The 20,458-nt window shown below is 38.8% G+C and overlaps 1 protein-coding gene across 1 annotated transcript in view; it reads left to right on the top strand.

The window, feature by feature from the left end:
* Nucleotides 1–20,458, top strand: part of LOC111155897 (mitochondrial ribosomal protein S9) — a 65,484-nt gene that overhangs the window by 18,043 nt on the left and 26,983 nt on the right. The window contains exons 3-4 of the mRNA XM_022516360.1: nucleotides 14,452–14,514; nucleotides 14,600–14,630. Coding sequence (XP_022372068.1) covers nucleotides 14,452–14,514; nucleotides 14,600–14,630 — 94 coding nt within the window. The remainder of the gene's footprint in view (nucleotides 1–14,451; nucleotides 14,515–14,599; nucleotides 14,631–20,458) is intronic.

The following is a 20,458-nucleotide window of genomic DNA, read 5'->3' as shown; positions in this document are numbered from 1 at the left end:
AGGATATGACATAAAATTTTGTGAATAAAAATAATTGTCATTTTTAGTATTTACTTAAAAGTTAACGTTGTTTAGAAGTTTATTATTAAAGCTCCAGCATTGTGTATCTGCTAGAATTGTTTCTGCAAAATTACTTTTTTATATTTAATGCTCAATCTTGGTATTGCATTTATATGAAAAGTTATTTTTGGTTTGTGATGCAACAAATTAACTGGAAAGAAATTAGTCATGGGCAAGTACAGATTTTCCCCATTTCAAGATGGTTTCATCTTTGCCTAATATTTTAAGTTCTTTTGAAAAGAAACCACCTATTGCAATTTCCCACTGAACCACTATGATGCCCCTGACCACCTGTGGGAGATATGGCCGGAGGAAAGTGGGTGCCCCCTTGTTGCCAGTGAGTAGTGCATACGGTGACACACATATACAGGTGTCCATATATGCAGTATACTTCCATTGCTGCAAGTGCTGACATGCACGCCGTTTTGAAAATGTATCTTAATGCCGTGGTTCTCAACTCCCATTCCTCAGCCTTTCACAGGTTGCTCCCAAGTGTTGATCAATGTGTAAAAAATATTTGTGACTCTCACCCTATAGTTACTATGAGGAGAACTGAACCATCAGATTGAACATTGCACTGGAGTGGATTCTGTAACTCAGCTCAAAGTGGTTACAGTCTGGCCAAGGGAAGACTCTGCATGTTTGGAGACTGTAAAGAAATCAGCCCCGGGGCGCCTGGGTGGCTCAGTGGGTTAAAACCTCTCCCTTCGGCTCGGATCATGGTCCCGGGGTCCTGGGTTTGAGCCCCGAATCGGGCTCTCTGCTCGGCGGGGAGCCTGCTTCCCTCTCACTCTCTGCCTGCCTCTCTGCCTACTTGTGATCTCTGTCGAATAAATAAATAAAATCTTTAAAAAAAAAAAAAATCAGCCCCAGAGCCTGTAACAGAGGCGGGGCCACAGCGATTTCCCTCAGTGACCCAAAGGGAAAGCCTTGTCCAGTGACCCTGTAACATGTTACTAAGCTGGAGCAGACACTGGGTGACAGCAATTTCAAAATCATGCTGTCAGCATAGAAGAAAGTTGAGAACCACTGCTGTTTGCATTTTCCTTTTTGAATGAAGGGATAGCAGTTACCAATTTTAAGTTGGAGACATCTCACTTGCATTAAGTATTATGGATACAAAATTGCACTTGCATTTACTAATGTCTTTATTTGGGAATTAAAGTTGAGTTCTCCATAACTATAGAATTTCAGGAAAAAAGCCAGCAAATTGATATATAACACTGCTGAAGTCTACCAATTACTTTTTAATTGGTATTATAGACCTCATTCTGAAACCAGAATGTTTTATTCTCCTAAGTGTGAATATGCTGTATGAGGTTTCTCTAATTGATTTGCTGTGCCCATTCCATTTGATGTATCATTTTTCACAATATTTCATAATTTGTGCTCACTTCTAATGAACAGAGTCGTTAGGACAGGCATGTCTAAGTGCAACTGACAGCTAACATTAGGTGCCAGATGCAGTTTATAAAGCTACGTAGAACTGTAGAGAACAGTTTAAATAAATTAGCACCTGTACATTAGTCTCACTTGCTGGTAATTTATAAGCGAATCAGTAGAGATGACATTTAGGTAAGTCATTGATCAAGTTAACAGCTGCAGACCCACTGCCCAGCTGGGATACCTAATTAATAGAGATTGCATTCCTGACCCAGTGCTCCTCCTGGGTTGAGCCTGCAATCCTTTTATACTTTGATTTAAGCCTAAGAATGTAGTTAAATACTTTGCCTTCATTTTAGGGAACCCATGAATTCCCTATATTCTAGTTAAAAATCTGAAAATGTAGGAAACATATACACAAAGGAGAATTGCCGTAGTCCATAATTTATTTGGATTAATTTTTTTTTAATTTATATTCTTTATTTTTGTCGGCATTTTTTTGTTTTAGATCCAGGCAAGCAGTACTGTGATCTAATAAATTTTTTAAGGTTCCTATACTTACCGTTAAATGTATACTCCACTTTTTTATTTCCAAAAGAAGCATGGCTTTTTGTTTGTTTGCTTGTTATTATGACAACAAATAACAACCGTTGAACCCTACTTCAAATATGAAACGACTTTTTCAAGTGTGACATAAGTTTAAAACACCTAAGAACTTTGCCATGTTGAATTCCATACAAATTTCAGAACTTAATATTGGAAATACTAAGCTAGAACTTATTATAGGAAAATGCTCTTTTTTTTCTCTCTCTCTCCCTCTGGCTCAGAATTTCTTCGGAGTGAACTTCAGACTGAAAGAGTAAGTCATCAACAGCTTCAAAATCAGAGTAAGGCAATGATTTGGTGTTTGCCTACCAGTGTTAAACTACAGTCTACATCTGGAATCTGGTTCCTAGACTGAGAAAATGTTCTTTTGAAACACAAATGCTAACCTAAAACAAGTAACAACATTAGGTTAGTAATACTGTTTCAAGCTTCTTGAAGAGTTGAGTCCCAACTGATAGACAGTTGGCCCTTGAACAACACAGGGGTTAGGGGTGCTGACCCCCTGTATAGTCAAAATCCACATATAACTTTTGACTCCCAACACTTAACTACTTACTAAAAGGCTACTGTTACCTGGAAGCCTTACCGATAACATAAGCAGTTGATAAACACGTATTTTGCATGTGAGGTCTATTACATACTGTATAATCACAAGCAAGCTAGAGAAAAAAATGTTACTAAGAAAATCATAAGGAAAATACATTTACAGTACTGTGCTGTTTATCAAAAAAAATCAACACAAAAACATCTATGAATAAATTTGATGTTTAAAATTTCTAAAAAAAAAAAAAACTCAGCACGTCCATGGACCCTCAGAAGTTCAAACTGTGTTGTTCATGGGTCGAATGCATCGATTTTTGTCTTTTGTCTTTGTGGAAGAACTGGGTGCTTCCCAGTTTACATAACTGTGTTTTATGTAGATTATTTAGAAATAAAAAGGTGCTTATTTCAGATAATTAGGAAATTTGTTAGTTCTGTTGTTGAAAAACATGGTCTAAGTGGGCAAAACCACAATTCACATGTGAAATGCCCGGTTTCCTCTAATTTTAAGACACTTGAAGACCTAGGCCATGTCCTGCTGGTACGTCTCTAGTGCCTGCTAAGTGCCCAATGCACCAGGGAATCTGAGAACATTATAGTTGATAGATGGGTTAACATTAGCAGAGAGTCAAGTATTTCTCTCATCACCTTCCTCCTCTGATTTTCTGGTTGACTTAATTTCACCTTATCAAAATATTTAAATTCTGCACTTTTACCATCCTAATTCAGATATTTTTGAATAACATCAGGAAAATTGCTTAAAAATGACTGAAGTATTTTAACACTTTCTTTGCCTTTCTTTCTTTCTTTCTTTTTTTCCCCTGGTACTTCTGAACCTTTCCGAACTAAATCTTTACCTTAATTAAAAATTTTATGGGAAAAGCCCTTAGGCCGCTAACCACTTTTGTTACTTACTTTTTATTATAATTCTCTTCTTTGAAATACCATCCACAGCTTTATGTTGAACTGGGAATGGTATTTTCCTGTTGCGTATTTTGGAAAGCCCCAAAGACTCAAGAGATCAGCCCTTGGAAGACTTTGTCTTTCATGAAATGTTTTTCCAGTTTGGGCCAGAGGCTGTCAGTTGTAAGGAGTGAGGATGTTGTCTACCACCTACAAGGAAAGCTTGAGGAAGTCTCTTGAGCCTGTGGCTTTTTATAGAAAGCAACTGAGGAAGCCAAAGGGGCAAATTTAGTGGTGGTATGGAGGGAGGTGGAGGGTTAAATGCCATATTTGGAAGGGCTTGCACAAATGCCTTTCTACTAAAATAAGGTGTGAAGTAACTAGGGCCTAATAGACTGCTTTATGGGTGTGGGATGTGCCTGCCACTGAGCTAACTTCTCCTCGCCTGACCTTGAATTAAAATCGAGTAATCCTGGTCAGGAAAGGCATAATCTTCTCATTGGAGCTCCTAGGGTAAGAAGATGATATGAAAGGCAGGAAGCAGTAAGGCTGTTGCGCTGCCTGGTGGGTCTTGCTCCCACTGCAGAGGCCAGTGCCCTCATAGCTAATGCAGAGCTTCTCGTAGTTATCAGGAGATGCCGGGGACTTCAGTGAGGCCATGCCAGTGAGGTTGGTTCTGGAACAGCAGACTGTAGCACATGCATTCTCATACTTGGCAAATGTGCAGAATGTCCAGGAGCCGTGTCCCTACTAGCACCAGGCTTTGGAGAGAAAGTTGACACGTGCTTTCCTCCCCTCACCATTCCTGCCTCTAAGATGGTGGTGGGGACAGTTACTGTGGACCTGGACTGAAGGCCCTGCAGAGTCTGGCTGGAGTGTCCCCTGGAGGGCATGTCGCAGACAAGGCTCTGTCCTCATGGGCTCTGGAGGATGCCTTGTTCCTTCAGGTAGACGATCCGAGGCTTTAAGAAAGAGGTGGATGCTTGTCATTTTTGTCATTAGTTTGGTTGGTTTTTTTTGGGTGGTTTTTTGGGGGTTTTGTTTTGTTTTTGCTTTTGTTTCTAGGAGAAAGGAGGTGCACAACAAGCGGGAATTTTCAGTATTGGTCACAACTGGATATTTATGTCTTTTTCTTTCCCGTAGCAAGTTAAGATTAATGTGGAAGGTGGGAGGAGGACAGTGGGAGCTGTCCTGAATCAATAAACACTGCAAGAAGACTCATTGGGTATCTGGAGTCTTCTGTGATGTTACTTTCATTTTGCCCCATATGAGTACTTGTATGTATATTATACCTATATTTTCCTGCAACTTCTTGTATGTAAATCTTTCTACTTCCTACCCCCAGCTCTGAAATCCAGGCTGAAATGAGGTATAGAATCCAAGTGCTCTTGCCTTAGACACAGGAAGTTGAAGTCATTCTGGTTAGTAGAATAGAGCCTCAGTGGTTCTAAGAGAGAGGTCAGGAAATTCAGCTTTACATGTGGTTTCCATAATACTGAGTTCTCCATTCAAACCCTCGGAATCAAATCACAAATCTGAAGTATTAAAATGCTCTCACTTCATAAAGAGAAAAAGAGGGATGGCTGTCATGACCAGATTCATTCTAGAAATCTTCTATTCAAAGACAATTTGGTTGTTAATATTCTCTGTTATGAATGTGGGTATTTGTTGGGTAGACCAGTAAAATTAAATCACAGATTTTATAACTTTGTACCAATTTAATGGAGTTTGAAAACCTTGCTGAGATACACAGTAGTAACATCAGTGCAAGACTGTCCATGCTGCATGAGGGCTTTGGTTAAAATAGTCTAGAGCTGTGTGGTTGCCACTAGCTGTGTGGGATTGTTTGAAGTTAGTTAATACTAACTAACATTAACATTTAGTTCCTTAGTCTAATTCCTTAGTTGCACTCGCCATATGTCAAATGCACAATAACCACATGGGCTACATATCATATCAGCCCACACAGATTATAGGATATTTCCTTTGTTCGAGAAAGTTCTTCTGGACTGTGTTAACCAGAGGATTGCTTTGTGATCTCCCCACAAGTAAGAATTTGTATTTTTTTGCCTTGTGTTATTTGAAAGAAAGGGAATACTTTGGAAGTATAAGTAATATTCTGTAATTTCATTTTTATATTGTTTTTCAATGACATGATTCCAAATACCCGAAGAATTGGTTTTGAAAACAGTTCAAAAATACACTGTAAGAATAAGTAGAAATTTAGAAATGTAGGAAATGGTTGCTTTTATCTGACTGAAACAACAGGTTTACTAAAACAATTTCAGTTGTTTGGTTATTCAATTATAGACGAGCAAAAGCTTCATGTCTTATATGTGTGTGTATATATGTATATATGTCCATGTACACATACATACATACATGTATTATGTATGTATATTATATGGGAGTAGGAACCAAAATTGAAAAACTGAAATAGTCTAAGCCAATAGCGATAGCCATAAACATTAATTTGTATGCTTTTTCTTATAAAAATTTCAGCCATACAGAGAAGAAGAAATAATTGTATAATGCATACCATGTGACCATCACCTAGTTTAAATAACATTTTGCCATATTTGCTCCCCCTATATATTTTGTGGCTAAACTGTTTTTTTTTCTTTCTTCCTTTCTTCCTTCCTTCCTTTCTTTTTTTTTTTTGTTTCTTTGTTTCTTTTCTTCTTTCCTTCCTTCTTCTTTCCTTCTTTCTTAGAACATGGGGAGGGTATGGTGGTGGGACCAGAGGGAGAGGGAGAAGCAGACTCCCCACTGAGCAGGAAGCCTGACCTGGGGCTTGATCCTAGGACCCAGAGATCATGACCTGAGTCTAACTGACTGAGCCACCCAGGTGCCACTGAACTATTTTCTTTTAAAGTCAGTTACAAACGTTATGACACTTTACCCCTACATCCTTGAGTATACATCTCCAAAAAGTTAGGATATTTTCCTATATAACCACAATACCATTATCACATTTAACAAAATTAATTTTAATATAGTCTGAGCATGGGACTCAGTATGGCTGAGTATATGACCGAGTATGGGATCATTTGTATATTAATCTGTATTTAAATTTCCCCAATTGTCTATAAAGTGTTACATAGTCTAGTTGATTCACTCAAGGACTGTGCAGTCAATTTGCTTCTTTATTTATCCTTTGAATACTGTTTTCCCCTGCTACCTATTGTCTCGCTTTCTGTGGTTTCTATTACCCATCCAGAAGCAGATGATCTGCCTTCTGTCATATCAGAAGATCACTAGTAGTCTTACGTTACATCACAGTGCCTCCATCATTCGCTTCACATTATCTCATCACATAGGCATTTTAGCATCTCATACCATCACAAGAAGATGTTAGTACAGTACAATAAAGTATTTTGAAAAAGAGACCACATTCATGTAACTTTATTACAGTATATTGTTATTGTTAATCTCTTACTGTATCTAATTTATAAATTAACCTTTATCATAGACATGTATGTATAGGGAAAAGCATAGTATATATAGGGATCAGTACTGTCTGCGGCTTTAGGCAGCTGCTGAGGGTCTTGGAACGTATCATCTGCAAATAAGGGGGACTATGATATCTGCCGATGTTCTCCCTCTGGGGTGGGCAATCGGTGACTAAGAAACCAAGGTCCTTTGCCTTCGAGAGCACCCTCTACATGTGACCAAGGTAAAATCCAAAGAATTGGTAACAGGGCCTGGGAGAAAGAACTTTGAGGAGGCAAAAGTAAGTTATTTGAGGAGCAGCTATGAATGTGCTTTTAGGATACTTTAATGGAGCAATCCTAAAGACAACTGACAGTTGGGAGTGGTTTGGAAACTAGAGAAATAGATTTAGCCTCTCTGCATGAATTTGCTTGACAGAAGGAGAATCAGAGATGGAACTCTGAGGGAACTAGCATTTAAGCGAGGAGCAGAGCTGTGTTTACAAGAGACCATGGAAGAACTTGGAGAGAGGTTGGAGGAGAACATGGCTGTGAGCAGAAAACAGCAACCTTCTGTGGTAGAGACCTGGCTGTAGGTCGTGAGGTTCCAGAGGCAGGCTTGGTGAGCCCAAGCAATCGCAGGATCAGAATTTGGGCTGAAGAGTAAGGTCGTTGAGAAAGTGGGTGTGTGCTTCTAAGGATAGAAATGGGAATTGAGGGGGGTTTATTGGCCTGGGTGACACTGGGAGTCTTGTGTAGGTGGCTCACACCCAGGGCAGGAATTGGTATGTAAATGAAAGGAGGCGAGCATCAGCCTTTGTGATTGCTACAAGAAGTGTGGAAGTTCAAGCCAGGAGGAAGGATGAGGAGAAAATAACAGACTGGCCAGTGATCTTCTCAAGTCTCTGGAGAGACTTGAGAGCTCTGTCCATTGTGACTGACGTCATAGGGAAGGAGACAAGTGTGGAGAGTGCTCCCACAGATATAAACAAAGAAGGGAAATGACAGAGCCTTTGGGGAGTTAGGGGAGGTCGCTCTGGAGGGCTGGCATTTGAGCTAGGTCTCAAAAGAGAAACAGGAAAATATTAAACGGAGAGATGGAACAATGGTATTCCAGGCAGAGAAGACAATATGTAAAAGACGTGACTTGGCAAGGAACAAGTGACTGCTAAGAAAAGTCAGATGAAAAGTATTGCTGAAAAAAGCTCGTGGCCACTTCCCTTGGTTCCATCTGTGTAACCTAGAAATAGCTGCAGCACAGGTCCTGTAAAATATCCTTTTACTAAGCCATGTTATTCCATGTGTACTGTGACAGTGACCCCTGTAATTGAGATTATGTATGCATCTGTCTCTGCTGCTAGAATGTGGTCAGGAACTATAGCTTCCTAAACTCACAGAGTCCCTGGAACTTAGGTACAATGAGTATTTGTTGAATAAAATTGGTCGAGGTAAAACTGATTCACAGTAAATGGTCAATTTATTTTCCTTTGAGCACAGTTAGGCTTTTCTCCTAATTTTACCTCTAACTAGGTGAATGTCCTTGATGCCAGTGGAGAAGTAAATCCGTTTTCTCAGAGACCTAGGTTGGCTCCCTGACCTCGGCAGGGAAGAGCACATTCAGATACTAAATTTCAGGAGGTCCAGGTTCTTATCTTTGCCACTTTAAGTCTTAATACAAAATAATGTGGAAAGTGTTTCACATAGAACATTTTCGTATAGCTAACATTTGTCTAGTGCCTGTGGGGTGCTGTGCTTTTGCAAATACCTTATTTCATCCCCATAACAACTAGATAAAGCCGATGTTCTCACAAGTTAAAATCACTGGGAATGGTGTTCCTGGAGAATATTTTTATGGTTATAGGACGTAGTAAGGGTCTTATGTTACTTAGATATTCAGCATTCTCTGTTGTGAATTCTGAAGTGCAGTGAGAGTAAGGGTTTTACTATGTTACAGCACATGGTGCTCTGCTCCAAACACTGCAGCTTCCTGCACACACTCAAAATTCTCTTCTTCCTATAAACACTTTTTTTAAACGGTATTCACCTACTTGAGTTTTAACAACGGCTGCAGTCCCAGAAAGCCAACAAAATTATTTTTTCATAAAATCCAGGTAGTCCTTTGTTAGCCTCAGAATTTGTAAGAAATCTCTTCAGAGTGCCCGTAGGAGGTAAATGGAAGTGCTGGGTTAGGTGGTGGTCGCACTGTCCCTTCCATGCTGGACGGATGACGAAATGTACATTCCTACTGTGCCTTTCCTGTTTTGTATCTTCTGTTTGGTTAAAAAGTAACCAGTTTATGACTAATATATCATAACTCCACTGGAATTAGAAAGCCTATTCCTCATAATTTGGTGTAAAAGATGTAATATGGATTTGGGGGGATAACTTTTATGTTCTGTATCTTCATTCATTCCTTTTTCTGCCATCCTTTGTTTTTTATTATTTTTACTGAACCTGTGATTTTGCTGTTTATCTAACATGGTGTCTTACTCTATGGACCTTTTCCACAGTACTTAGTACAAAACCTACTATAATTTGGTACAAATATAATATAGTTGGTACGATATAGCAGAGTACCTTGTACATGCCCTGTCAGTAATTAGTAATAGAGTATATAATATAGCATAATATAGTTAATACAATAGAGTGTAGTTGGTTATTATTATCACCTGCGGTACCTGGGTGGCTTAGTTGGTTAAGCATCTGACTCTTGGTTTCGGCTCGGGTCATGATCTCAGGGTCATGAGATTGAGCCTTGTGTCATGCTCACGGTCAGTGCCACGTCTGCTTCCTCTCCCTCTGCTCCTGCCCACCCCCCCTGCATCGCACATTCTTTCTAAAATAAATAAAATCAACATTATCATCTAATATAGTGAGGAATTATGAATTAGTAAATATGTGTTTTTTCTTAGCTGAGGTTTTTTTGTTTGTTTGTTTGTTTTTTAAGGCAGTGCTACTTTTCCTGATCCTTCCAGGAAATTTCAGAATATTTCTACCAAAATCTTTACTAACTTTTTTTTAAGTCAATACGGAGATTGCCTGTAAGACCTAGACACCCTTTGCAGTCAGTGCCTTATTTTCAAGTTCTACTGATTAACTTCCTCGTGACTCGTGTATGTCTTAGTTTTCATGAGAAATCTGCTGCGGGATGAAATTCTTTACATTTTCATTGCTTTCTTGAACTCTTTCACTAGTCACCTAGGTTTCTAGTAATTTTTTTTTTTTAAGATTTTATTTATTTATCTGACAGACAGAGATCACAAGTAGGCAGAGAGGCAGGCAGAGAGAGAGGAGGAAGCAGGCTCTCCACGGAGCAGAGAGCCAGATGGGGGGCTCGATCCCAGGACCCTGGGATCATGACCTGAGCTGAAGGCAGAGGCTTTAACCCACCGAGCCACCCAGGTGTCCCACTAGTACTTTTTATATTTGAAAATGATACCAGTGACAGCTTGAACCTGATTCAAAAGTTGATTGGACTTTCACCCTTGTAATCCTGGCGTGCTTACCCCAGGCTGCAGAGTTGTACATCAGTCTTCCATGCTGTTATTCTCACCCAGGCCTTGAGTCAGTAGCCCCTTGGCTAAGATGTCTGACCAGCCTTTGGAGTGCCATGGCTGATTGTGGGAACCAGGCCTGAAGGCCATCTGGGCTACTACAGGTGCTGTAGTCTCATGGTGGCCCTGCGGAGACAGGTTAGATTTGGAAAGACCCGATGGACTTACTTTTTAATTTTTAACATTTCTCATTTTTTTATTTTCAAATTTCCAGAAGACTTGAATATTTGGTGAATACAAAGACACTTGCACACACTTACCTTTCACATAGATTTGACAGTTAACATTTTGCCACATTCCCTTTCTCTCTGTATATATAAAATTTATTTTGAGTGAGTTGAAAATGCAGTATCATAACACCTAACCCCTAAATGTATCCGCATTTACTTTAGCCCTACATACATACATCCTTCATACCATTTTTCCATGGTAACCACGTTTATATCTAATACAATTAACAATAAATCTGTAACACTCTATAATCTATAGTCTATACTTAAATTTCCTCAGTTTTCCCTAAAATGTCTTTATAGCTAGCTAGTTTTGTAGAATCCAGACCACTTGTCTTATACGGTTGTCTACATTCTGGCTTTCTGCTTGCTCCTGGTGATTAGATTTAGAATGTATAAAGGGTAATACTTGTGTGATATTGTATACTTCTTGTTCCCTCACACCAGGAGGTATATAATGAGCTTGTCCCACTATTGATTGTACATCTGACCCCTTGGTTAATGTGGTGACCACCGACCTCTTTATTGTAAAAGTGATTTTTTTCCCTTAATAACTAAGTCATCTGTAGGGTGATTATTTGGGGTCCACTTGAATATTCTAGTCCCCAGTAACCTTTCAGCCAATGACTTTATCATCCACTGGTGATCCTTGGCTGAAATTGAAGATTACTTTGGAGGTTATAAAACGGTGATTTTCTACTTCTTTCATTCCTTCTACTTTTATTAACTGGTATTGTTTCATAAAGAGGCCTTCCTTTTCTCCTTGCTTCCTACTTCAGAAACCTGGAGAGTGAGAGAGTGAGAGAGAGAGAGAGAGAGAGAGAGTGTGTGTGTGTGTCTGTGTGTGTGTGTGTGTGTGTTTATAGAGGCACACTCTTCAACATGTATGTATTGAGTATGTTACCAGGCATTGTCATTGTTCTTTTTGATGTTCACATTGTCGCAAGTGTGGCCAGTGGGAGCTTCTTGAAGCTGGTTTCTCTGTCCTTTCAAGCACTTTCTTGTTTTCTGGCACAGGAAGGTGTCTCAGGCTTATTCTGTACTTTCCCTGCCTTAGGCCTAGGATTAATCCTTTTCCTGAGATGCTCTGTTTTTTATACTAGGAAACTGTTTAGAAACCAAGATTTGGATGCTAGAGGCCACTCCTTGATTCTAGAGTTTCATTACATCTATGCTCTTTGAGGGGAGAGAACTAAAAAGTAATCTCTTTTAAATATTATAGGAATAATCCAGCAAATAATATTTTTTAAAGATCCCAAGTATGTTTTGGTTTGTCTAATTCAAGCTTAACATTACATTTCTTTTATGTTTGTATCTTCTCTCCTGAGTAACATCTTGGTCACCATAAAATTGATACCTTTATTTACTTTATGCTATAACAGACACAAAATGTTTCAGAATTTTAATATTAACATTACTAACAATAAGCCTTCCGAGTAAAGTTAAAGAATTCTTTGCTGTTGTGGTGTTTTGTTGTTGTTGTTGTTTTTGTCATTAGAAATTAGGTTTGTATAGGACATCTGGGTGGCTCAGTTGTTAAGCCTCTGCCTTCAGCTCAGCTCATGATCCTGGGGTCCTGGGATCCAGCCTCACATTGGGCTCCCTACTCAGTGGGGAGCCTGCTTCTCCCTCTTCCCATTCCCCCTGCTTGTGTTCCGTCTCTTGCTGTCTCTCTCTCTCTCTCTCTCTGTCAAATAAATAAAATCTTAAAAAAAGAAAGAAAGGAGGTTTATTTTGTTTATATTGTTTTAGAGTTTCTTTTGAAAAGGTTGGTCTTTAATATATACAGCATATTCGTGCTTCAAAGTTCAGCTGAATAAAGGCATCCCCAGGAAAGCCTTAGTCATCCCCGTAGCCTTCACCCTGCTGCCACCTACCCCTTAATAAATGATCATTTTTATTTGTTTACACTGTACCATTCCTTGTGGAAAGAAACCTATGTATATTGTCCCCTATTCCTATATGTATTTTATGTATTTTCTTATTTCTTTTTCTTACACCAAAGGTCACATTCTAAGCACATTTCCCTTGTGTCTAGCTTTTATCAATCTTTTTTTATGGCTAGAGTGCTTGGTGGCATGGACATGCCATCATTTATGCAGCCAACCTTGGGGGAGAGGGTTCTAATATTTTGTGGTTGTAAATCCGCGAATAACCTGTGATGGTGTTGGTTTTGCCTGTGGAGGTATAGCTTATATAGAGGAATTCGCCATGTTTTCTCCTCATACTTGTTTGATTTTCTGTGTTCAGCCGTCTGACCCATCTGTGGCTTATCCTTGTATATGTATATCCTTATATATCCTCGGGTTTGCGTCCACATTTATCTTTTTCCAAATGGCAATCAGTTGTCTCAACATCACTTATTAAAAAGTCCACCTTTTCTCCCTCAGAGAAGGAAAGGCAGAGTTGTCCCTGGCTTTAAAAAAGAAAAAAAAATGTTCACAAAATTAGCACTCTGCTGTGTGATCGAAGGGTTTCTTAAGTGTCCATTTTACTGCCAGAAGGCCAAATGGGAGAATGAAGCTTGACTCAGAGACACAGATGGGCTCCCTAAGATAACTGAATTGATAAGCCCCAGGTTACAGACCCCTGACTTTCAGGGGTAGAATCCGGTCTTAGCACACTGACTGCGTGGGAGGGCACAGAGGCCCATCCTGAGAGCAGCTTCTCTAACAGAGCAGCGCTGTGTCTACGTGAGCTGCCAGTTCAGTTAGAGTTCAGATGCAGTGCTAATAAGATCCAAGGCCACAGACTTTCCATCTGACACCATTCGAGAGAAAGGAAAACGCGTGTGGTTTGCTTTTGATTGTGAGGGGTGGTGTTGGCGAAGACACTGGCATGGCTTACACAGTTGTTCTCAAGTTGGTGGCAGTCTTGGGAGGTGGAGGGCTTTTGGAAATGTGTGCAGGCAAGATTTGTCACAGGTGCTAGGGTTATTACCAGCAGAGATGGTGGAGAAGGGCCAGGACTGTTAAGTGACCTACAGGACAGGGAAGGGCAAGGCTGCCTACAATTGAGCTGTCACACTCAGAATGCCAATAGCGTCCCCATTGAGAGAGAGACATTTCAGAGAACCTGGTTGGGAAAATGTAGTATAAAAACCTCTCAAAACTTCCTAGGAAGAGTTCAGAGAACATCTAAAAACACTGGGGCTGTCACGGTGGGTGAGGCTTGAAGCCTGCTCTTCTCAGTATTCGGTCTCTGATATTCGCACTGCCAACGGGGAGTCCGAAGCGGGGATCCTGAGCACATTACCAGAGAGGTTGTAGAGGGGCACCTCTCGTTTGCTTTTGAAAGAGGGATTTGGAGACTCCTGGGTGGCTCAGTCCCTTAAGCCACTGCCTTCGGCTTGGGTCATGATCCCAGGGTCCTGGGATCGAGCCCCGCATCAGGCTCCTTGCTTGGCGGGGAGCCTGCTTCTCTCTCTCTGCCTCTGCCTGCTTGTGCTCGCTCGCTCGCTCTCTCTCTGACAAATAAATTAATAAAAATCTTGAAAAAAATAATAAATAAAAGAGGGATTCGTGGGAGCACATGCATGTTTGAAACTGACACTTGAAAATTGTTAATAACCAGTTTAATAGTGACAAATAATTTTTCTCTGGGGGATGCGTATGTGGTCATTTTTTTTCTCCTGTTTAAAAGATTATGAGATCTCTGGCATGTACTAAGCACTCAGAAAGTATTAGTCATAACGTTAACTTGTGTTTATAACAGTTGTTAATTAACCTTTGTGTATATTTTCAGAGAGCTATTGCTTATCTTTTTCCGAGTGGTTTGTTTGAGAAGCAAGCCAGGCCAGTAATGAAGGTAATTCTCTTCATTAATATTTTTAAAATTTCACTTAGGTTTATAATATGTTATAGTAATTAATGCACTGTAATTTATTTTACAGCATCCTGAACAGATTTTTCCAAAACAAAGAGGTAAGTAAGTTTTCTCCTAATGAATGAGCAGTAGCTTTGCACAGTGGCAGTATCGTAGACAATGAGGTTTATCTGAGGCGCGATTATTGCTGATTATTGCTAATTGAAGAATGAATGAGCAGTGCTTCCTTCACTGCAATGTCAGGTTACATATCAGCAGCCACCCACATATGGTGGGGACATGCCCCTGTGTCATGGCAGTTGTGAGGCTGGTCAGCGATATTTTATAACTAACAATAAATGACTAGAATTTACAAATTATTTCTTTTTAATTAAATAATACTACAATTAGATCAGGTTAGAGTTTATGCCTATACTAGTGTTACACTCATTTATCTGCATTCTAAAATGCCTTTTTGAGGAAGAGTTAGGTACAGATCTGCTGGAGACTAATTCACCTTTATTCGAAAATGGAAAATTTTTGTTCATTTCGGAAGCATATTTTCACTGAGTATAGACCCTCCCACCCCCCCCCCCCCTTTCCTTTGTTGATATAATTCCTTGTCTTTTGTCTTTCATTGTTTCTGATAAGCAGTTAGCCATCATCCTTGTCTGGCCTTCTGTTTTCTCTGATTTCTTCTAAGATTTTCTCTTTATCTCTTAACTGTGTAAAATTAAATTTTAAAGAAAACATACATCAGGCTTTAAGGTTGCCAGGAAATAATAATTACTGTTTTCCAATTTACATTAAAAGAAAGCCTGTTAGCCAGTGTTGACTGGTGGTAATTATCGGTTAATTTAAAAAGAGCTAAAGCTAGGGTGGCTCAGTGGGTTAATCCTTGGACTCTTGATCTAAGCGGAGGTCTTGATCTCGGGGTCATGAGTTCAAGCCCTACACTGGGCTCCATGCTGGGCATTGAGCCTGCTTTAAAAAACAAAGAAAAAAAAATTTTAAGTACTAAAGCTAGAAATTACTTCTTAAAAACACTCAGTATAAATTTATACTTATTCATCAATCTTTTGCTGTACCCTAGATGGTTTTTTTCTTTCAGTAGGTATCTGTTTCTCCCCATTACTTTTGCATAACCCTGCTGTCACTAACACATTATCAAAGTTTTTTAGTTTTGGTTTCCTCACAGTGGAACAAAGAACTTAAATTTCTAAGAAATCTAAATGCAGAATATTTCTGTATTTCTACAGATTTTTCCTCTAACCGCAATGAAGTGGAACAGACTTTTTTTTTTTAGTAGCTTGCCTTTCAGTTTTTCTGAAGCATTCAGTTTAGTTTTCACAGCACCAAAAACTGTCTTTTCTATTTCTGCTCATATATCATCTGCTTATATAGTACTTAATTCATGTAATTACAGAAATAAATACAATTGTAATAAACAGGTTTGGGAATGGACACAGCTGACTCTTTATAAGCATTTAACTCTGCAGCAAAGATGTGTGGATTTCATAGAGAAGAGCCTGGTAGCCACAGATTCTTATTGTACAGGCTGCATTACTCAGTCTCTTTTAGAGCTGATTCAGTAGAGATTGGTAAGAGAGCAGATATTTCAATAAAAAAATGTATTTGTTTTGCACTGATATATCTGCTAAGTCTTAACCTGTGTTCAGAGCTAGGCATTCTTTTTTTTTTTTCCTTAAGATTTTATTATTTATTTGAGGGAGAGTGAGCAAGAGAGAGAGCATGAGCAGGGGCAAAGGGAAAAGCAGACCCCCTGCCAAAAAGGGAGCCCGATGTGGGGCTCGATGGCAAGACCCTAGGACCATGACCCGAGCTGAAGGCAGAAACTTGACTGACTGAAAGCCACCCAGGGGCCCCCAGAGCTAGGCGTTCTTTCATTCTACTTCTCTACTTCGCTCTTTGAAATGATAACTTTTATTTTGAATCTTGTTAAAAAATTAGGGGCCCTTTTATAAATACATTGTCTTTCATATTTCTTCATTTCTCTGACATAGTTGATTGTAAACTATAATATCATTTCAGTTGATAGCTCTTGGGGAGATAATAAACGAAGATAATAAGTGCACATCCGTTTTAAAGGTGCAACTCAAGTTTATCGAAATAGAACTGTATATACAGGACATAGAAACTTAATGGCTTTTTCTGTAAATGTGGTAACTGATTTTTTTTTCTTATTTTTAGTAGCTTCTCTATATTTCAGCCTCACAGGCTCCTCACTTACATGTCGTCTTTGTCTCTTTGCATCTCTTATATATCTGTGCCTTTAAAACTGTTTCTTTCAAATCATACCAGCTTCTCAGTATTAGAAATTTGTCATTACTATCAGCTAGAATGTAACAACTGAAACTTCCAGACATCCCTGCAAAATGCTCCTGTTATTTTGTCAGTATTGGTGGGGTTTTATTACATATTGCAGTTAACTATATTTAGACAGAATTCCTTTAGAATTAGCAAAATGTTTTTTGCCACCTACCTACCAATTTTGCTGTACTTTGTAAACATAAGGCAAACTAATTTTTATGTTAAAAAAATCAGCAAAATTTAGATTTGAATAGATTATGATGCTTGTGAAGTGCCATCACTTCCTTTATTAAAAGATGGAAGCTTCCAGATTGAGTTAACATAAAAATCTTGCTCTACTGTTTAAGGCAAGTGATAAAAATGTCGGAAAAACAAAGATATATGCCAGATTGATGACAGACGCAAGGAATAGCACCTAACACGAGATGAAATGGAATTCAGGGGGGTCGAGGAGTGGTTTGATGAGACAAGAATGTTAATTGATATTGATAGAATCTAATATCCTTTAAGTGGATTTGACGACCATGAACCTTTTTGTACCATGCATTTAGCATTGAAATGTTCATAGCAAAAGCTGTTAAATAAGGCTCTAAAGAATTCAAATAATACAGCATGATTTTATAGCTTACACATACAAGTACAAAAATATATTTTTCTGTATAGATGCTAATGGAATATTAATAGAATTATGATGTAAGAGGTCATAAAGAAAATCTAACAAGTTCCAAAAAAGTAGAAATTATATAGGTTAGATCGTCTGACTTCAGATCACTAGAACCATAAAACTGTTGGATTAAAGAGGAAATCAGAATTGAAATTGCAGATTATTTAGAAATGTAGAAAGATGAGAACAGTTCATATCAAACCCTATGGGATATAGGCAGGTATTATGCAGAGGCAAACGTATTTAATAGACATTAACAGAGTCTGGAAACAAATGAACTCAGTATTCATTTCAAGAAAGTAGGAAAGGAATGAAATTGATGAATGAAGAAATTTTAGAGATGAGGTAGGATAAATGAAACCAACTAGTTCTTTGAAAAAGCCAGTGAGGGACGCCTGGGTGGCTCAGTGGGTTAAAGCCTCTGCCTTCGGCTCAGGTCATGATCTCAGGGTCCTGGGATCGAGTCCCACATCGGGCTCCTTGCTCGGCAGGGAGCCTGCTTCTCCCTCTGCCTCTGCTTGCCACTCTGTCTGCCTGTGCTCCCACGCTCTCTCTCTCTCTCGAACAAATAAGTAAATAAAATCTTTAAAAAAAAAGAAAAAGCCAGTGAAATTGATCAACATCTGGCAAGTCTGGTCAAGGAAAAAAGAAAATATAAACGGACAATATTAATCATTTTCAATAATATTCAGAAGATATTTTTATTTATTTATTTTTACTAATTTTTAAAGGTTTTATTTATTTATTTGACAGAGAAAGACTCAACAAGAGAGGGAACACAAGCAGGGGGAGGGGGAGAGGGAGAAACAGGCTTCCCACTGAGCAGGGAGCCCGATGTGGGGCTCAATCCCAGGACCCTGGGATCATGACCCGAGCTGAAGGCAGATGCCCAATGACTGAGCCATCCAGGCACCCCTTCAGAGGATATTTTTGAAGTAAAGATTGTTGTGGGTAGCTTTATTCTAATTAATTTGAAAAATATCCTAAGTAATAACTAGTATTTATTGAAACTTCGAGTGGGCCAGGCGCAGTTCTGAGTGCTTTGTGTGTATTTGCTCATAATCTTCACAACAGTTTTAATCAGTAGGTACTGTTATGTGCCCCATTTTACAGATAAAGGAATTAAAACCTGGAGAGTAATCTACCAAAAACACAGCTGGAAGTGGCTGAGGCAGAGGGGGTAGAGTTAAGATGGTGGAGGAGTAGTGGGACCCTAAGCTTGCATCGTCCCTCAAACACAGCTAGATAAATAGCAGATTGTTCTGAACACCCAAGAAATCAGTCTGAGAGAACAGAAGTGCAGGTCTACAAGGAAGCGGCTGAAGCAGGATATAGGTAGGCCCTGACAATCTCAACTACAAAGCACTGCCACACTTCCCTGACTCTCAGACAGGTAGTAATTATCTTAGGGAGAATACTGGTTAGACTAAAAGCTGGGGAAGGCAGAGGTGATCAGAGATCTAATCAGAGAGGCACCAGGCCTAGAGGTTCGGTAAGTGAGTTCTATCATACTTGAGAAAGCTTGAACTTTTGCGTTATGTGAACTGTTGCAGAGCAGAAAGATAACAAAACCTTTAGGTTCTCTTTAAAGGCTCAGACAATTACTAGATCTGGACACGAATTGCATAAAAACTTGTAGTCTGTTCTCACTAAATAAAACGATAGCAAACGAAATAAAGCATTATATTAAGAGAAAATACCAGAAGGCCTTTTTACTCCCAGGAATATAAGGATGGTTTAACATTAGGAATTTATTAATGAGTTGCTTGAGTCAGGGAGTAACTATTTTCATAGATGAAGAAAAGGTCATTAAATAAAATTCAGCATTTTTTGATGAAACTCTTAAACTAGAACTAAAAAGAAACTTTATTAGTTTGAGAAAAACTATCATGAGAAACAAACACATTAAATTAAAAAGCATGGCACTGGAATTACTTTATCTTAAGTTCAGGAATAAGGTAAGTATGCCTGCACTTGCCTCTGGTATTCAGTATTGTTCTGAAAGGCTTAACCAGTGTGATTAAAAAAGGCACAGAGGTTAGGAATAAGTCCATTATTATTCATGTTATGTTAAGATTGCCCACCTAGAAAAAACAGACCACAAACTAAAAACCATATTAGAATTACAGTAGAATATCCTTATTTGGATATCTGAATATTGAAAATATTTAAACTATGTGAGTTGTAATTTTTTTTAATGATACTTTTTTTTTTAAAGATTTTTATTTTAGATAGAGCACACATGAAAGAGAGCGAGTATTTGCAGGGAGTGGGGGAGAGTAGCAAAGGGGATGGGAGAAGGAAGAGGGGAAAGACTCAAGCAGACTCTATGCTGAGCCTGACTTGGGGCTCTGTCTCGGAACCTTGAGATCATGACCTGAGCCGAAATCAAAAGTTGGACACTTAACCGATTGAGCCACCCAGGTGCCCCTTAAGTGGTACTCTTATAAAAACATGCCACAGTATAGGTAAAGGGCAAAGTGCTAATTGTACAGAGATGATAAGAGCATCCTGCCAGTTGACAACATGGTGGCCAAACCCACACACGTCAGTATGGAATGGAGTGTAATGATGATCTAAGTAACACGATGATCACATTGGTAACAAATAGTGATTTTTCTCACCTATATTTTGGTGGACAGGAACTGTTTCAGAAACATTGAATTCCAGCTTTACAAATACATATCTACATATACACATAGAAAAATAGTTATCTGGTGTATTCTATTTTTTCAGCATTTCTTTGTATACACTTCTTCTTCATCTTTGTTCTAATTTTACATCTATAATTAAATTATTAAACTCCTTTTGTTAAAGTTTCCCTTGTCATCTTTTGGTTGAATGGAGTTCATTTTCTAGTAGATTCTTCAAAGAGATGTCATAGATTACAAAATTTCTTGAGCACTTACGTGTTTAAAATTATTTTCTTATAGCCTTGATACTTGAAGGACA

This window comes from Enhydra lutris, unplaced genomic scaffold, assembly GCF_002288905.1.
Source record: "Enhydra lutris kenyoni isolate GAN:26980312 unplaced genomic scaffold, ASM228890v2 scaffoldscaffold44, whole genome shotgun sequence".
In the NCBI taxonomy this organism is placed as follows: domain Eukaryota; kingdom Metazoa; phylum Chordata; class Mammalia; order Carnivora; family Mustelidae; genus Enhydra; species Enhydra lutris.
The sequence above is the reverse complement of the archived record's forward strand: the minus strand, read 5'-3'. Positions and strand labels throughout refer to the sequence as shown.